Source organism: Molothrus aeneus, chromosome 3 (assembly GCF_037042795.1).
Source record: "Molothrus aeneus isolate 106 chromosome 3, BPBGC_Maene_1.0, whole genome shotgun sequence".
NCBI classification, from domain to species: domain Eukaryota; kingdom Metazoa; phylum Chordata; class Aves; order Passeriformes; family Icteridae; genus Molothrus; species Molothrus aeneus.
The window spans coordinates 26499102-26518686 of NC_089648.1; the positions used below are offsets into that span (position 1 = coordinate 26499102).

The 19585-nt window shown below is 36.9% G+C and overlaps 1 protein-coding gene across 1 annotated transcript in view; it reads right to left on the reverse strand.

Annotated features, from left to right (window-relative positions):
* Positions 1 to 2225: 2225 nt before the first annotated feature.
* The window catches only part of PPP1CB (protein phosphatase 1 catalytic subunit beta), a 28876-nt gene continuing 11516 nt past the window's right edge, over positions 2226 to 19585 (reverse strand). Inside the window, exons 2-8 of the mRNA XM_066546530.1 lie at positions 18223 to 18354; positions 14707 to 14937; positions 14295 to 14399; positions 9505 to 9576; positions 6274 to 6425; positions 4607 to 4741; positions 2226 to 3976 (exon numbers count right to left, since the gene is read on the reverse strand). Coding sequence (XP_066402627.1) covers positions 3872 to 3976; positions 4607 to 4741; positions 6274 to 6425; positions 9505 to 9576; positions 14295 to 14399; positions 14707 to 14937; positions 18223 to 18354 — 932 coding nt within the window. The 3' untranslated portion in view covers positions 2226 to 3871. The remainder of the gene's footprint in view (positions 3977 to 4606; positions 4742 to 6273; positions 6426 to 9504; positions 9577 to 14294; positions 14400 to 14706; positions 14938 to 18222; positions 18355 to 19585) is intronic.

The window sequence follows — 19585 nt, forward strand, 5'->3', positions numbered from 1 at the left end:
CAAGCACAGAACATTTGTATCTGTCATCTACAAATTCTGAAGATTCCAGCTATTCAGTTACTCTCAGATCATCTTCAGTTCAACCATATTCGAGGTTGAGTAATAGTGTCTTCTATACTTCTATTACTAGAGAGCAAAAAAATGTGTCTCCTAGCCCCAAACTAATCATACAGAGCTCCAGCAATTCAATCTGGCAGGTTCCACTTAGACTTATCAAAAGATAAGCCACAGACAGGAACACTTCTTCATTTAACAGGAACACTTCTTTCTGTTCATTGATTCTGACTTTGGCAGAAACACAGTAAGGTGGATTTCTATGACCAAACAAGCTCACAATAGGGATGTAAAATTACTAACCATAAAAGCAACCTCCTTCTGCAGATCAGATCAATTTCCATCAGTTCCTCAGGCAAGTAAGTGCACTGGGATGCACTGGGATGCTACAAGCTGTCACAAGCTAATGTCACACCTACCTATTGGCCTTTCTCTCAACAGAGAGTACAGGACAAACAGAGATTGTCTTCATAACAGGATCCTGAAACTTGGTGACATGTGGCAGCAGGACACTTGCAATTAATCACAGTAAACTTGGAAACAAAATTACCAACTCAGACTTCAGTGGCCACAAGTATTCCTGTGTGTCTATATGCAGCAAACCAAATCCACTAGTTTAAGACCCTCACACTGTTTTCAGTGAGTCTATTTCTACAGCAGTTTTTGGAAATACATCAGATCATTACAAACAATGTACTAAACAGAAACAGTATTCAAGGTACTAGAGCAGCACAACCACAACTATATGAAACTTTTTTCCTCCTTTAAAGCAGCGAACAATTACCCATGCATAGAAAATACTGAGCACTATAAAGCATACAAAAAAAGTGATGCAAAACAAAAATTTGTATCAATCAACACAAAAGAGACCAAAGCTGCATCCCTTGCAGCATACTTTAAATTAGTATTTGGGAAATTCAAAATGTCCATTGACCAGAAAGGAAAAAGATAAGAGATTGTGTGCCATGTGTACTCTACTATAAACATGGAATGAATATTCCTGTCAGATAAAGGTGGGGGGATAAACATGCAAAAGCACATCTCAAATGGTGAAATGTTTTATATGCCTCTCAACAGCCCATATGAGAATGCTTCTGTTTATTCCCAGCACACTACACATGCTATTTAACAGTATTCAAGGCTTATACAGACAAGATGTTTATGTGAAAAATTATTAGCCATTGGATCACTAGCAATTTCCATGGAAGAAAGTTAATTTTATCTGCATAGAATTAGACTGAGGTTATTTTTTCTACTTCTCCCAGAACACACAATATTAAAAATAGAGATCCATACTAACCCTGTAAATGTAAGTTGAAGTGGTGAGTTCTGTTATGTATCAGACTTGCTTTTAGTATGGAATATCAGTCATATCTGTAGGGGTAAGATTACTACATCATGTGTGTTTTCCACCATATAGATGATGAGGGATGTTAGCAGACATTCCAACTCTCCAGAAATCAAAACAACATTCAAACAATTTCCAAATGACTGCTGCTATGTAAAAATAGCAATTCTTCAGAATACCAGCACCCAATGTGGCTTACTAGTGCCATTAAACAAACTAAAACTTTCCTATTTCTTTAGGACACAGAAGAAGGCCCGAAGACTTTATTTTTCTTTTGACATAGCATCTGTAACACAAGCGAGCATGTTAGGTACTCACATAACATACAGCTTTACACCTGGACATTTTATGATACAGAAGACATTGTTCCAGAAACAAAAGAAAAAAATGGAAAAGGGTTAATCCAGATGTTTGGTAACACAGAGGCTGGCACTTGGTAAAACCCAGCATTTTCAAAACTTGCAAAAATAAATCTCAAGTAAGCAATGACTTAGAGCAGGAAGTTACCATGTCAATGCTTACAGATTAGATTTCATAAATTACCTTGTCCCAAACTGCAGTTACTCTCACACAGCTCTTACTGCTGACTTTCAAGAACAAGTGTCTTTGAACAACATCAAAAAAATCTATTTCATTTTATTTTAAGCATTGAAACTGATGTTTGCTTTAAAGTGGGATAGAATAAACCATTGTTCAAAACCATAGACCAACCCAGTATAAATCAGTAACAGATAGATATATTGTAAGACTTCCTTTTCTTTAAAAACAACCAACTCCACACGTTTTGAGTAAGCCAGGTGTTAAAATAACCAGTCAGACTTCATTCAAATGAATTAGACAACTTTTACTAAATGAAAAAAACCTACATTTAAAATATGCATTTAAAACAAAATGGAATTAGAAAAGAGACTTAAATCCATTTTAAAGAACTTGCTCACTGTGTCAGAAATCAATATATCTCTTGCATTATATAATGTGCCAGTTCATAAAACATAAGTTACTAGAATCCTCAATTTAACATTTTCAAAGACAATACTGAAGTCAAGAGTTTTACATCTACTGATGCACATTTAGAATGGTATAAATCTGCAGCCTTCCCCCAAAGAATCTAACAAATTTGACAGTATTCAGTAAAAGCTTTTGTAGTTGTGACCAATAAGTATTGCATCCTAAAGCACCACAAATCTGTGCCTTTCATTTATCCTACTATATATTTTGTATCTTCTCTATATCTTGCCATTTGCCAATGTTAGCTCTTTTAATAAAGGAGAGAACTGAAAATACTGCTTAACTCTTGATCACGTACAGAAATTATTGCTACTATAGTACACTACAAAGCAGCAGTCTATACAATAGTATATGAAATTTGATCATGAAAATCCAAATGACAGATTCTTTAGTGATGTAAGCCTTACTATAAAGTTGGACATTCCTGTAGCATTTTCAGCTCACCACCCATCATCTAGCCTATTGTATGTTGAAGAACATCCATTTAAACACACCCTCTTCTAAAAAAGAATGTCAGCTTTCAAAGGCTTAGCAAGTAAGGATCTTCATGTTCTGTGGAACTATGTAAGATGAATTTTGATGCAGGTAGGAAGTTACCTGGAAGCTAAGCATGCCAAAGGTGTTTCATGCTAATAAAACTAAAGCCAAGGTACCACTAAATCAAGTTACCAACTAATAGGCAATACCATTTTTGTCCTATCTAAGTTAAATGAAGTGCCATTGCACAGTGTAATGTCAATAATTTAAAATAGTGTAGTGCACAAATTCATTGTGTGGCAGTTGAAGTAAAAAGGTCAGGACAGATTTTTCTGTCTTAATGTATGTTGGCTGCCAAGCTGTCCAGTCCGGGCATTTGGGACTCAGTTTGCCTTTTAATGACTACTGTACTATAAACTTTGCATTATAATGGGGCACACGGCATTATGATGAAAAAACAGGGGATTGGGGGGGGGATAAGAGATCAATGGCTGTTCTAGAAAGCCCCTTCCTCATATCAATTTCAAAGAGCCAGGAAATAAGACTAGGTACCATATTCGCATCATTCTAGCTACAAAATAACCAAAGTAAAAGCAATTAAGCAACAATAAGACCACATTACACAAATGGAACATCATGCTTTCATCTGGTTTAACTATTACACCAAGTTTTAACTGGGATGTTGGTCAACTTTAAAAACCGTGGTAAATGTGAGTATGTAGTTGAAATAGTTTTTCCTAATTTTTTTCCTCTCTATGCTGGATATTAGAACTTGGAGCTATACTTGTTACAATACAGTGTCGCACATCTTTCTACTAGAAAAATTAATAAAGATCCTTTACCCGTCTCTTTAAGTTAAACGTGTGACATCATAAAGGGTGTCAAATGGCTGGATGGTTTTACAGTGCACACTTATTATATATTGTAATATGGAGTTTTGTCCTTGACAGATCTGATGGTGTTTTCTACCATTATTTCCTTTCTTCACCTCTTCTTCGGTGGATTAGCTGTGCGAGGTGGAGTGACGGGACGCCCAGAATTCAGTCCACCATACTGGTACTTGGCTTTCTTTTCAGATGGTTTCAATATCTTAGAGAAAATAAAGAAGTTCCTTTGAGTCAGCAATAACTAAAAACATTTCAGATACTTTTAAGCCCACATTAAACCTTGTTGAGCAGGAACAATAGGGATGAGGATGGTGGGAGAGGGGGTGGAAATCACATCACAGCCCTACAAATTTCTTAGCTCTACATACAACAGTAGCAGCAACTCTAAATCCTTCTAGTTCTACCACTATGTTGAGGTGGAAAGAGGAAAGAAAAGGCGCTGAAAACACATCCAAGAAGGAATAGGGACTAAAATCTGATCACAGCAGCCTTATTAAAAGGGTCCCTATAACCATTAGTTTGCATAATTGTGTACTCCAATCATTACGTATGACAAAAAAGAAATCACCCAACTAAACTTTAAATTTTGAAATGAGCATTTGAATAGAATGAACAACTTAATATGTAATAGTTTGGAAAATATCAAATTCCAGTTTTCTGGAGAACAGTTGGTTTGCAGTTCCAGTTGTTCACAAATGCCAGCCTCCTGTGCAGTCCCCTCTGTAGCCCAAGAATATTGCTTTACGCTAACCATCAATACAGCCACGAGCACACTAACATGGTCCATACAGCCCAACACCTACAGTCATCTTACTGCACAAATATACCATACCTGGAAGGAACACATCAGAGTTTCATCCACACTCATCATGCCTCCTGCATTGTCAAACTCTCCACAGTAATTTGGAGCTGAGAATAGGGTGACCAACTGCCGTTTAGCAAAGAACTCGTATCCATCTTCAACCACCTGGCAACACCAGAGAAATCAATACGGCTCACATACAAAGTTTTGAAGAACAAAAAAAGTATCTTGAGGCAAACTACACTTTATATTAGAAAGATAAAGGAACTCAAACAGCTATTTTATGTCTTGACTTTCAGACAGGACAAGTTCACTCATTTTATCTTACCTGACAGTATACCCCTTGTCTGACACTTCAAATGTTAAGCACACATCAGCTTGAATGTTAAATAATTTCATAGTTGAAGTCCAATTATACACTGCCAACGTAAGGATTCCCAGCATTTAATGCTTTATACACAGAATGTGGATGTTTGACCTAATTAGTTTGGAGCACACGAGGTCTGGATACCCCCTTCACTGCAACTTGAAACAATTAAGTTTTGCTTAAATTGGTGTTGACTGCACACGCCTCAAGTGTAGGTGATTTTAGAGCGTCAAAATTATAAAAAAAGAGTGATTCTGCCAGATCTTGCCTAAGAGCATGATACACCCTTACAATTGTGCAAGAAGTATGATGCATCAGCTGAGTATGTTCCCTCTTTTCTGAAATAAAAGCTTTATGTTACAATGTAGCATACAATGTGTACAACAAATACACCCAACTGATTGCTTTGGTGCAATCATCATTATCTTCTATAAGATATCATCCTCCTTTTATAAAGAACTGAATCAACTATATGACTTAGAAAATTGGCAGTAATCTTGATCAGCAGTTAAGAAATCCAGTCAGCATGTGGAATCAATACTAAATCTTCTCTAATGTTTTAGCAGTAAAATTACAAAGAAAAAAATTTAAGTGTTCTAATAGTGTACCCAAGCCTAACAGTGACACAGAATGAAGAGCCTATTTTTGTTCCACAGCAAGAGGGAGCTTCTAAAATAGACTAAATAATGAAACTGAAATGCTATACAGGAAACTGAAACCTGATGTCCACCTAAGTAGCACTCTTGCTTGAAGTAACCTAATAAAAAAGTGTGCTCAGGATTGGCAATGCAAAAACTGCCTGACTGAAATGTGAGGAAATAAAAAAAACCTATGCCAAAATACCCTGGATTGCTGAATCAAAATACTGGCAAACAGTGAAAGTTTTTATGTACAGACTTGTTTGTAGAGATAGTCAAAATGCATTTAATATTTCCATGAAGCAAAGTAGAGGTAGTTCAAGTCAGAACTACCAGGGAATTGTCTACTGCTGAAAGTGAAGAACTCAAACTTCAGTGTAAATCTCAAATTCAAGTCACTCTGCCCCTTTAAATCTGGAGACTTTACCTGTGATGCTCACATACATAAGTCTAACATTTAACAGACAGTACAAAAGGAAGACATCAATGGAGAAATCCAGTGTTAGCATTCTACTCAACTGACATTAGACACACAGTTCAACATGAGCCAACAAAAGGACACAGCCTTTATAGGCCCTTTATTAGAAAGATTTTTGTCTCTAGAAATAACACAGTGCAAATTAAGTTCCAAATATACATTACTGATAAGGAGCAGGAGAGGTTTCAAGAAGCAACAGCAGCAAAATTCATACCTGATGAGCTCGACAGATCAAATCCAGATCATGACGATTCAGAAATTTACTGACCACATCAGCACCAAAAGTGAAAGAGACCCCACGATCATTTTCACCCCAACCTTGCACATCTTTGTCTGGGTCAGACCACAGCAGGTCACAGAGCAAACCTTTGAAAGATAATAAAAATGAAAAAGGCCAGTCTTGGGAGGTATTTGATAACGCAAACCAGTTCTATTGTAATTACCAGAGCAACTCTCCTAAAGAAAATAAGCCTTAACGACAAATGCAACAATACTTACACTGCAACTCAGACAAAGAGTACAGTCTGAATCTCGAGATTGTTTACACCCTCACCGCTGAAAATGCCTTGAGATTAAAAAAGTCAGATTCAAATAGTTCTCTGAAATAATCTTTTATTGCAATATTCAGTGTGTTTACAGTGAGCATTAAAGGAGTTTAAAAATATTAAAGTGCATGTGTATTAACAGGCAACCATCAATTTCACAGCTCACCGAGAAAGCTTAGTTTGAAAGGTGCAGTAAATTTAAAAGTCCTATGCAAAGCCAGTCATAAAGGCAGTAAGTAATTTTGTACTCTAAGTTTCTGAACACAAACAACTTTGATTCTTACTTTTCCTGCCATTCATGAAGAACCTTAGATGACTGAATCAAAACGTAACGCAGCAAAAAACTACATTGTCTCACGTAGCACTGTCAATTTGCAAGGACCCCTGTTGACTGTTTCAAAAAGCCTCGTGACAGCCAGTCTGGAAGCTAAGCTAGAACAATAAACCTCTCTGGCATTTCAGCACTGGTCAAGATCTTTTTTTTTTTTTTTGCTGCCAACAAAAGGTCAGCCAACTCTGGAGTTAACACCGGGTATTAAAAAAGATTTCTCTAGATCAACTGCAATGCCTTTACACATATAGACCTTTCCATTAATATTAGCATGAGAAAGAACCAGGCCAATCCATCTGGAACACAAACAAACCCCCAAATGTTTGAAAGGCATTGTACTTTCTTTACCTGTGATGACCCATGGACATATAAATACTTAACAGCATTGTCTCACAATTTGAAAGATAAGCCAGAAGGCTCCTTCATCTACCATTCAGAAGTTTGACTGACATTTACATTTGGTTACTTGCTAAACAAAATATTGAAGGTATTATTTCTTAAACAACAGATACTTCAAGCTGTAATCAAGCAAACCAATGTTTGGAACCTATTCTGCAACTACACCATTTTATATTTACATATATTTATCAAATGGTCTTTGGCACCAGACACAGCTGCTCTCTAACAACAGGCTAAAATTTGATTTGTTTTTAGAAGAAAAAGAACAGAACAAGTACAACTGGATTTTAGATAATATTTCCATCTAGAGATAAACTACTGAATACAATCAGTGCATGACAAGAACTTGATTTTACTGAAATTTAGTTCTATATTGAGTAACTTTGTTTTTCAAAACAATACTTGCCCTGCAATCTCTAATGGCTTCTTACAATGAGTTCCCAACAAGTGATAGAAGCAGCTTGTCTCAGCTGTTTAGTGAGTGCTTCCTCTTCTATTCTTTCCCCAAAATCAAATAATCTCTAGGGTCATACAGAACAACAGACAAATCTGTCCTAAGAGGTCTTTAAATTGCAGTTGAAGTTGTAAAGCCTTTTTTCATCAGGCTCAAAGAAGCCATCATAATGATCTAATCCTAGCACAGCCACATGATCATCTACCAAAACTTTCGTATCAACACAAATATTCCCCAAGTGACACCCCTCCACAAAGAGACAGCTTTGAAGGGCTTAAAACTTTAATGGAAGTGAGACTATGTCAGTTTATTTTCAATTTTCTGCAAGATTTACTTCCATTATGTAAAACTGGTTTCCTTAAATAGGTCCAAAAGATGAAGACCTTGGTCATTGCACCACAGCACACATGCCTCTGATGGGACATTTTTTTTTAGCTCTGACAGTACACACACACAGCTATTGCTTCTGAAAGCAAAATTAACACTACGCAAAACAAGAACCTTTTACAAAAAATCTGCATACTTATTTTTAGGAGGTACCAAGAAGAGAAATCATTTCAGTGGAGTGTCCATGGAAACAAGAACTACGTTCTGTAAGGGCATTCCTGAAGTGGGGGTGCCTCAAGCACTATTATGCCTGCTGAATAAAACCCTCTTTTCTGGGAACACTGATATATGCAAAGATTGACTCGTTTGTGCTGACATTTATTTGGTTATGCATTGAGTGAATAAGTAGCATAAAAGGACAAACAGTATAGTAATTTATACTACAGAAACAATCACTCATCAGTCTATAATGCATCTTAGTGTCAGGAGTGTATATACTGGCTTGCACAGAAGTGGTGTTGTTTAAGGGACAGTAGATATATTAATATTAGTCCCTGAATTACTCCATGCCAAGGAACATCACAGGAAACAGAATTCTTCTAACTTATTTGTAACTTATGTTCAAAAAAAGGTTCAGATCTTATATCTCCTCTGAAAGTTAATTTCAGACCACTGTTGAAATCAACACTTTAAAAGTTATCCCACTGTATTGCTCAACAGTCTTTTCAATCCACTAGTAAAAAAATAAATGTAATAAATGAGACACTGAGCAAGACTGATTTAAGCCAAAAGAACATAGTACAGGAAGCACTAGCAATTTGCATCCAACATTTATAAACAGAACAATAACCTAGAAGAAGAAAATTTCCCAACTAGTACATTGATAGATGCAATTGAAATGCCAACTGCAATGAAGTAAGAGCTGTATTTTTCAAATTTAATGAGGAAGGAGACAAACAGAGAGAAGCTCAAATACTTAAACACCCAGGAAATTTAACTTTGTTGTACTGTTTAACTTTGAACAGTTATGTTCTTTGACAGACTAAAAGGTTTGTGTGTGCCAAACCAAGGCAAGTGGAATGACCTCTTCCGTTTCCTTTATCTTTCATTACACTTCTAAGATGTTTTAAGGAAACTTGTGAATATTGTATCCAAAAACATGTATCAAAAAACATACCCTACTCTGCTATGACAAACAACAACACCACAGACAACAACCTTTAACACATCAGATAGCATAGCCATCATGAGGAATAGGCTCACATCCTATACAGGCACCAAGGAATATTGTACTGTGAACAGAGTTAAGTCACTACATTGCTTGCACAGAAATTGATTAAACCTGTTTCATCATTAAGACTTATTTACAGTAAATTTCATATCACTCACCTGTGTCAGGAACATCTGTAGGTCTCATAATTCTCCGGATCTGCTCCATTGACTGGAGATCTGGAGACAGTCCTGTAAAAGTACAAGAAAACAAGTGACTCATATACGCATTTTACCTGTGGAAAGGGTTCCAGAGAACACAAGATTTGAGGTTCAAAGGCACACAGCATCCATTGTTTCCACTGCAACATAAACAGAAGGCAGTTTGCTATAAGACAATTAAGTTGCTGAATAGAGGACAGAGAATAATGCAAGTGAAATTAGCAAGGGCTTCTCATCACCATCCTTTTAGCCATGGAGGTTGTCATCTACTGTAGCTCAGCTGCTTAAGTCAATTACAAAATGACAGTACTTTGATTACTCAAAAAAACCCCCAAAACACTTAGTGAAGACACAGCTATCTTTCAATAGTTTAGCCATTAACATGCAACTGCAATTAAAGCATGGAATTCCAAAGCCACCCTTTGAGGAGTTTACACACCCTAAAGCTCCTCTGCTTGGGCGGGGGTGTACAGGCATGAAAGAGAACCTGCTAGATGCTACAGCACCCTAATGTGTCCTTAAATAACAGTACTAAGTGTTTTAAATGACTTAGGCCAAGGTATCTAATTAAGAAAGCTGCAAATTTTAAAATACAACATGAACACCTAATTTGTGATGAAACACATTTTGTGTTAACAAACCATATCAATTTGACTCAGTCCAGAACTCTGAACAGGACAGAAGAAAGCTGTCATTGGAAAGGTCACTTCACCATGTAAAATAATTTCAGCTAACATCAGTTTGCACAGTGACAATGTATATGTTACAAGAACAATGATATTTGACAGAAACCAAAGAATTTGATACAGACTTGAAGAACTTTTCTTCAAGTATGAAGACTTTGGATTATTTTTCTTGAAGCAATCTTATAGTAAAAGCCTTCTATCATCATCACCTTGCGAAAGCTGTTTTCATGCTCTTGCCTTGAGGATGTAAAGAATGGCAGAAATCTAACAGTAAACTACTTAAAGGGAGTATTAATCAAGTCTATAAACACAACAATACAGGAATAATAAAATAAATTCTAGTAGAAAATCACCTTTCAAACTTTGACAAATCTACCACTTTCCCAGATCTGATCTATTTGCACACACACTTCATTAGCACATGGCACTGCACCCAGAGATTGCAATGGGCAGTCTCAGTGAAATAAACATGACCAGTCTGTAACTTTCTATGAAGGTACAGCTTTCAGCATTTCAGATTGCACCCAAAATAAATCTTTAATCCCTGGAAGTGTTCAAGACCAGGCTGGATGGGATGGAGCATCCTGGTCTAGTGGAAGGTTCCTTGCCCACAGCAGGGTCACTGGGAACTAGGTGCCCCTTAATGCTCCTTCCAACTCAAAGCACTCTATGATTCTTTAAAAGAAAATGTTACTACAAACCACATCTCAACCATGCAGCTGTCCATTTTTGTGCTATTTTGCATTACTGGAAAACAGCAAAACCCTACGGAATTGCCTACAGGTTTGCAGACTTTTTTGTAACCATTTCTTTCCCAGAGTATTTCCCTAACTCCCCTTGCTAACATCTCAAATTCATACCTACAGAGAAAAGTCCTACATGATCAGTGTTGAATGGAGGATATAAGAATGCCAAAGCTCATTGTAAAGCTGCTGCCAGTAAAGTGATTGCTGAAACCTACAGCATACTAAAAGTACAGAATTAAGTTGTCTTGTCACAACAGCTAAGCACAGGAAAAACACCTTTAAGTATACTCAGTATACTATATTTTTGAAGCATAAGACCACCTCCTCCCTAAGGGAAAACAAAGAATTCTCATTACTCCTGGCAGACTCATCAAATTTGATTTGAACCACTCTTTGACTGTGTAGAATTGGTAAAGTGTGATAGGTACTAATTTCTATAGTGTAATCTTTGAATACTATGTAAGTTGAGATAAACATCAACATCCAGCTTGTTGTCATTAATGTCACAAGAAAAACAGAATTCCAGAGCCTAAAAATACTACATAAATGCAGTATTTTACTGTACAAACACAACTCCCATCTCAGAGCTTCAACTGAGTGTGGTAAGACCAATGTATTCCATCAATATGACACTACAATATGGACTTCATTTATAGAAACTTGAAACTAACCATGTAAGTTCTCTAAAGATTAGAGCTAGAGAGTGCTGTCATAGATAAGAGGACCAATGCTGTACAGAATACAATGCAGAGAGAAAGGGAGAAGTCAGAAATAGTTAAGGAATAAGGTTTAATGAAGTGAGATAAAGAGCAAAGTCAGAAGTTAGTTGAGAGGACAGCCTTTATAAAAAGGACAAATTATTACATGTGTGAGGAATGTGGGAAGAGAGGGAGCTGATGGAAAAGATACAATGAAAGATCCTCTCACTAGCTTGAACGTTTAAAGACAGGGATAGCAAGAGAGGTTTGAGTTAGATTGCAAGATGGGTAACTCAAAACAGATATCCAGAAAAGTTTGGGTAAAAGAGATGACTCAATATATTAAGCTATTGTAGATGGCCTACTGGGGTTGAAGTTAGGTGCCTTTTGTTTTACTATGTTATGCGGTTTTGCAAAGTTTTATTATATCCCAGAGGGCAATAATTTTAAAATAAACTATGCAAAAATGCGCAATATAGTAAAAAAGGCACCTACCTTATATCTATATGCTAGCTTCAACCTCCAGCAGAGTTGAATGGTTTGTGTTGCTGCCTCAGTGTCTATTAGAGTAGTAACATCATGAAAAGGCGTTGACAGTCCATTACTTCATTGGATCTGGAATGCAGTTTGGATAGGACTGGAGAAAAGTGGAAAAAGGGCAAAGCTTATTTCTGTGCTGAACGTCCACTTCCATTTATTAGGAGCACACAGCACTTTAGTAGTCTTTTCACTTTGTTTCACAGCTACAGATCAGTTCAGAGTGGCAATAATTTCAGTTACAGACTAAGCCTGTACAATTTACGGGCCAATTAGCAATGAATAACAAAGTAAATACTGTTTTTCATAAAAAGATCCTTAAAGCATACTATGCACAAAATAGCCTCTTGTTTAGTCAAATAGGAAAACTTTTAATTCACACATGCTCCCCTCCCCCCCCCCATTTACAATGAAACTTTAAATCTTTTTTCTTGAAAAATAGCTCTCGAGGCTTCTTTCTCGTGGTTCAGGTCTCAAATGCATACACACAAAAAGCTACTGGTTTTGTCACAGAATTCTGCTCTACCTGCTAAGCTGCTTTGATTATCTTCTGCCTAAACTTAATTGTTTGCCTGAAACACTCCAGTATTTTGTTACTATTCATGCTCTGTTTTCCAAAAAACCAAAATTCTAAAACATATGTTGATAGTAAAACAGTAATCCTTTCATAAGCTGCTTCGGAGACAAATTTATTACATGGGTTTTTAGCCACTGATATTTGGCTACCTAGGTGCAGAAGTGACTCTATCTCACATTCTTAAAACTATGAGACCTAGCCTGTAAGATAGATACCAGTGCTTAAAAAGAAGAAAACACCATCACATGGCTTGAGAATAAGATTAAAAGATGAGCTGCAAACAAACAGTTATTCTGACATGTCAGTGCTACCCAGAGACTGGCAGACCCAAGTGTATTACTGCATTAACTATGTTTTTACAGGGACTTAGCAGTATCTCAGAGCATGTTCTGTGTAAGACCCTGTTAGCTTATTCCAGGAGGCACTGAAGGCAGAAGCTTTCAATACAAGACACAAGAATACTCCAGACCATTTTTAAAGCACATTCCATACAGGCATAGCTCTTGAATTGATACCTGTAATTAATAAAGGCAGGATGGCAGCCATCAATAGAACCTCCTGAAGTCTGGAAACGGAGGTGTTCAAACTAGATGTTTCTGCATTGCTTTCTGTTCCACTAATTTCCATCTCACTGGCAACACAGGTGTGACATCTACCAAACCATTTCTAGATCACTCAGAGAAAGGCATCAAGTTGCTTATTAATGGAGGCAGTTGCAAACACAGCTGCAGAAGGCAGGATGGCTCTTTCTACAATTAATTGAAATTCTTGTCAACTGTTTGGCACTGCAAGCTTCTGAAAACCTGTTAAACATCATTGCCTGTAAAATCATGGCAAGGCCTGCTCTACAAAGAAGAGAACCCAAGTACGCTCCAATATTTAGACAAGTCACAGCCCTCAGTCAGATCAACACCCAACATTTTTTTCAGTACACCAACAGGGCAGCACTGGGACAGGTACCCACAGAATGTAGAGTGTCTTGCACTAAAGGCTTTATGGAGTCCATGCAAGCCATGCCTAATCTGTTCCAGGGTCAACAAATGCTTCGCTTCAAACTGCGGGATCGACTGTGTGACCTCAGCAGTCCCACCCACCAAAGTATTGTGAAACGGTTAAAGAGATAAAGTAGAGAGCCAAGGTTACTTGTGACAGCCACTCTTCACTGCTAGGGATGCCAATGTCAGCAAGGCTGCACTGATATATAGTAACAGCAACAGGTAATGTGGCAAAGTAGGCAATAATTCTAGCATTAAGTAACCTTCAGAGAGGGATACACTGATGGGAATACTTACAGATGCACTTCCCCCTCAGGCACAAGAGGCCATGTGTATCAGGCAAAGAATGACAGTCTACTGACAAGTGCACAGAAAAGCATGATGTTTAGACAACACAAGGTTAAATATCACCAGTTAAATATCAGGTACACACAGCCACACTCCATTTGGTAGAGCATTAACCCAAAATAAGTTTAGATACAGCTTCTAAAAAGCAGCCATCAGCTTACCTCCATGACAACAGAAGATCTTCTCATCCACAATGGCTGCAATAGGCAGACAGTTAAAACAGTCTGTGAAGGTCTTCCACAGCTTAATGTTAAATCTCCGCTTGCCTGCAAAAACAGTGTGTGACATTAGGAAGAGGAAGCTGGTTTTTAAAGACAACCTGCAATACATATCAGAGCCTAAGCAAAAACGCTAGCAAATTCTGTGAGCACACTAACATCTCAATCTCTTACAACAGCAGAAGAAAAAAATATCGCTCCAGAGTGACTTTAACCTTGTCTTGGAACTTAGAAAGTTTCAAAGCAGGTTCACAGAATATTGAAATCCTTTCATTACAAGAGTCACAACTACAAGTGTTTCCAAAACAAAGTATTAATCTGCTATAGTCTTGCAAAAGTAATAGATTTTGCTTACATTCATCATAAAATCCATAGATTCGATTGATGCTAGCACACTCATGATTTCCTCTTAGGAGAAAGAAGTTTTCTGGGTACTTGATTTTATATGCCAGTAGTAGGCAAATTGTTTCCAGAGACTGTTTGCCTCTGTCTACATAATCTCCAAGGAAAAGATAATTAGCTTCTGGTGGGAATCCTCCATATTCAAATAATCGAAGCAAGTCTGTATACTGACCATGGATATCACCTGAAAAAAAAGAGTTTACCAGGGATTAGTGCAACAACCTAAAGACTTACATAAGTCAAGAACTTAAGCAGGCTAATTAATTTTTATTCAGTGATATTAAAAAAGTCATTAATATTACCTTTAAAAACTGGCAATATGCATTACAAAGCTAAGAACCATGCTAATATTAAAGCTGAAGTACTCACAGGATATAAATAACTCACCATATCTGCACAACTGCTATGTCAGGTATGAAGCCAGCCTGAAATGCAAAAGCTACAAAATCTTCACAATAAAGCAGAAGCTTTCTAACCAAGCTTTAATTCACTTAAATTAAAGCAAGGTCAGAAAGAAAACCTCTAATTGAACAGGTATATGACCAGGAAGCAAACGTACCTCAAAAAAAAATGACATTATCTACTGCAAAAACAGATCAGTGAAGAATTCAGACTGGAGAGAAACTGAACACTGTGCTGGCAAAGTACACTCACTTCAAAGGTCAATTTCCATAACATTGCTGTACTAAGAATCCCATCCTGCAGCATTTAGACTAACTCCTCCTTTGATGCGTGTAACAAGCAAGACAGACTCAAAAGACTCCATCTCTTACAAGATACTCAACCCTGCAGCTTGTTGTTCAGAAAAATACCTGTCATGTTACTCTTCCCACTGCCAGCTTTAAAACTAGGCTTTCTACAGAACAGCTCTGTGTGGCCTTTACACCACCACAGTGCATCGCATCAGAGCAGTCAAAGCTGAACTATCTCTGAGCTGTCCATACGGGTGAAGAGGCCAAAGCTGCTCTACAGTAACTTCCAGCATACATGCAATATATTCCAGCTGAGTGGAAAACTTATTATCAGAGTGACTGGATGGAAAAAATATGCCAAAAGCCTTCAGTACAAGCTGTATGTTATTTAGGTTCAGTACCTCCTGGTCCTGTACATTAAGCGTTACATAGATGTATCTTCACTATTGCTGCTTGTTCAGTGACAAAATCCTGACTTTGCTTAGCAGAGTTATTCTCCAGTAGAGCACAAGCTACTACAGCCTCAAAAGAGAAAAAGAACAACTCACACAACTTTTTTCACCTTAAAAAAGGTAAAAGATTCCCAAACCTGTATGCTCTCTGGTTCAACTCTTAAAGCATACAGTGGTACAAAGAGTACATGTTATATTATATTCCTTTAAACTTTCCATGAAAAATGCAGTACTTCCTCCTTTAGGCAGCATTCTCCCATAACTATTTCTCACTCGGGAAGAAGAATCACTTTTCCAATTTTCTTCTAATAGACGTGATCAGTATCTACTATCCAATTTCAGTGAATCTGAAGCTCCACTCGCTAAAATCTCTTTCACACACGTTGCAACAAGAATGATTTGTATTCTAACTGATATTTAGAAGTCTGCAGGTCACAACCTGAAGAAGCAGAGGACTCCTCAACAAATTGTTTCTATGCTGAGTCTAGTACTCCAGAACCATGTTATCAAATCCCCAGACTTCATCACTAACAGAATGAACTACCAAGTAAACACACTACAAAAAATATTATTATTATGTTGTCTATAACTACTTTCAGTTACACACATGCAACAGAGGGACAAATGCACTTAATGGGTAAAAACATTTTGCAGAAACAGTTTTATAAAGGTACCAAGGCATTTACCATTCCATTCAGGGCACTTAGCACTTTAAAATACAGATTCATGTGAGCACAACTTGAAATCTACCAGATATAAGACTTACATTGAAAACCACATCTATTTTAAAATGGACATTTACATAAGAGCATCTTTCATCTTGCATTAAAACACAGCCATTTGAGATGTAGAGCTTATTTTGAACTGACTTGATTGTAAGACAAGACAATCCTATTATGGTTCCTCAGGCATTGCCTGAACACACAAAAGTAATAGTTCAAAGCATTACCAGCTGCATATTTTGCTTTTGGTGAAAGCAATCATCATTCTTTTGCTTTTATCTAAATGCAGCTCTGACAATTGCTCCAATATTAAATTTACATGCACCTGACACTTCCTGGTACTTTCACTTTTCCATGTTTGGAATCCGATTTAAGATAACAAATGCCTTATTTAGCTGTGCATTAGCTACATCTATTACTGCACACCTAACAGTCCATTCAACTGCTTCCATCTAAACAGATGAGGAGGACTTGACTTTGAAGTAGGAAAATTATTCTTTGCAGACCTTGACTTATGGATAATCTACCTGAGTTTCTATGTTTTCTTCATCTAGGAATACAATAAGACTACACTACAATGAAAAGTCTAAAGAAACCACAATGTGATAAAGTTGCATTTTACCTTCAACTTTACATCATTAGGCAAGCTGGGCTGGTTTTTCCTCCCCACCCTACCAAGCAATTAGTCATTTAAAAATGACTTTGCCATTAGTGGTTGGTTTGCGGGTTTGGCTGTTTTATTTTGGGGTTTGGGGTTTTTTTAATTGGTAATATCCTCTCAATGTAAGAAACATTGCAGACATTGCATCTGCCAGGAAGAAGCTAATCTATGTTTGAGGATATAAGTAGTAATGAATACAAAGACTGCTTCTCTTTTAATATTACGACACTTCAACTAATCCAATTCAAGGAATTTTATGCTTTCAAAGGCATTGGCCATTGTTAATAAGCAAGTTGAGGGATGGTTACAATCTGGTATTTACAGACCTTTTTAGACAATTTTTACAAGCTTGTAGTTACAGTGTACTTTGGAAGAAGTCTAGCATCTTATAAATGCTTAGTGAAGTAAAAATGCACATGTTGTATTTGTGTTTCACAGTAATACTGATGTTTTTCAAAACATGCTGTAAAGCTCAAGGAATTTGTTACATGGTAACTAAGCCTAATTTAAGTCTGCATTCAGTTTCACTTTCTCAATTGAAAGACTAACAATGCCTTCAATTTTTCAAGTGTTTCATTTCACGAGGTCTTTGTTTTGTTATGCTTTGAAGTGAGCAACCCCAGCATGTGGGCCTTTTAAAAGCAGCTAACTGCTTTTTGAAATAGTGATCAGAAGAGCACCAGCTCTGTACAGGTTGCAAAATTTGCACTAGATGAGGGCACAAGCAGTCCTTACTGCTAAGGAAACTTGCTCCAAAACAGCGTGAGCAGCACTGGCAATGTACTAAGTGCTAACTGCCTGAAAACTACATTCAAGATTTTGAAGACCTCCCTCTAATCCCAACTCAACCTCATTTGCCTGACTCAGTATTCTTCCAATCCCCCTGGCATAGAACTAGATTAAAACACCTACATATAACATGTATATATCAAGCTTACATACCACAAATTTTCAGAGGTGCCTCTAGTTCCAGAAGAATAGGTTGGCTAAGAAATATTTCCCGTGATTTTATGCACAAGCCCCGAACTTCTGCTTCGGTCATCTGAACAATCTTCCCAGGACGACATCCTCGTACTGAAATGAGATATTTAACAGTTGAAGGTAACTGCCACACAAACATACAGCAAGAGCTAAATGCAGATGATCTGTATTTAAAACCTGTATTTGATAAAAAGCCAACATCATATTCTACATGTGTACCAAATACCTTGAATTATGCTGTCCAATGAATTGTAAAATTAATCTCTGATATTGTGGTAATCTGTGATTAAAGATCTATATGCATCTATATGCATTTAATCTGTGATTAAAGATCTATTTGCATTCCTGTTGAATCAGGTCTCAGAAGAGAACAATTTAGGCTGTGCTTTTGTCCATATCTGAATAAATAGCAATTTTAAGAAGCGTTTAATTTAACAGTTCTTTTATGCTAGAGCATTCATAAAAGACAAGAAAAATCTTGATACCAGAAAACCTGAAAACACTTCCACATTAGCACAAGGTAAACTTGTTTAGGACTGTTAAGTTTAACAGCACTAGTTAAATACAAGAAAAAAATGATAGACATTATTATGTTTAAATAAACTGAAACTGCCATATTAGAAACATCACACTAAAAACTATGAAAGTCTGATGGAACTTTCATGTATAATGGCTCTTAAATTACTGAAACCTTTACAGCCAAGAACATTCTAATTAGAAACGAAACTGAATTCTCAAAACCTGTAAGTCAGGCACTCAGACCTATATTTAGCATAAAATCAAAAGCATTTGCATGTCATTGCACTCCAAGCCATATCCTCTGGCAAGTTTATCTGCAGCTGCTTCTTTTTACAAGTATCTGTATGATTCCTGTCAGAGGCTGCAGTGTGTCTAATGAGGCAGCAAAATAGAACAATTGTGTTGTCACTTTGGCTGATCCACTTCAGTCTTCCATCTCAGCACAAACTAAACTTCAGAGTTCAAACAAATAAGCCAGAATCTATCAGTGTCTACAATAGGTGAACATCCTCTCCTGCCATCTGTTTTAGATGAAAGTAACATTCAGCATCAAACCATGGTAGTACCTTCAAGGGAAGGTAATATGCAACTTTTGCAGCTCAAATCCAAATGCTTTCAAATTCATGTATAGTAAGACTTTACTTCATAAAAAATTTAGCTACAACTTCAGTTAGTCTAGTAAATTTGTGAACAGAAGAGCAAGAACTATTTCTTCACACATAGCAAATTCCTAGGTCACCTGCTTTCCCTCTTCAAAACAGAAGAGTAAGTAAGCTTGTAAATTTTTTTTTTAATTAACATAACC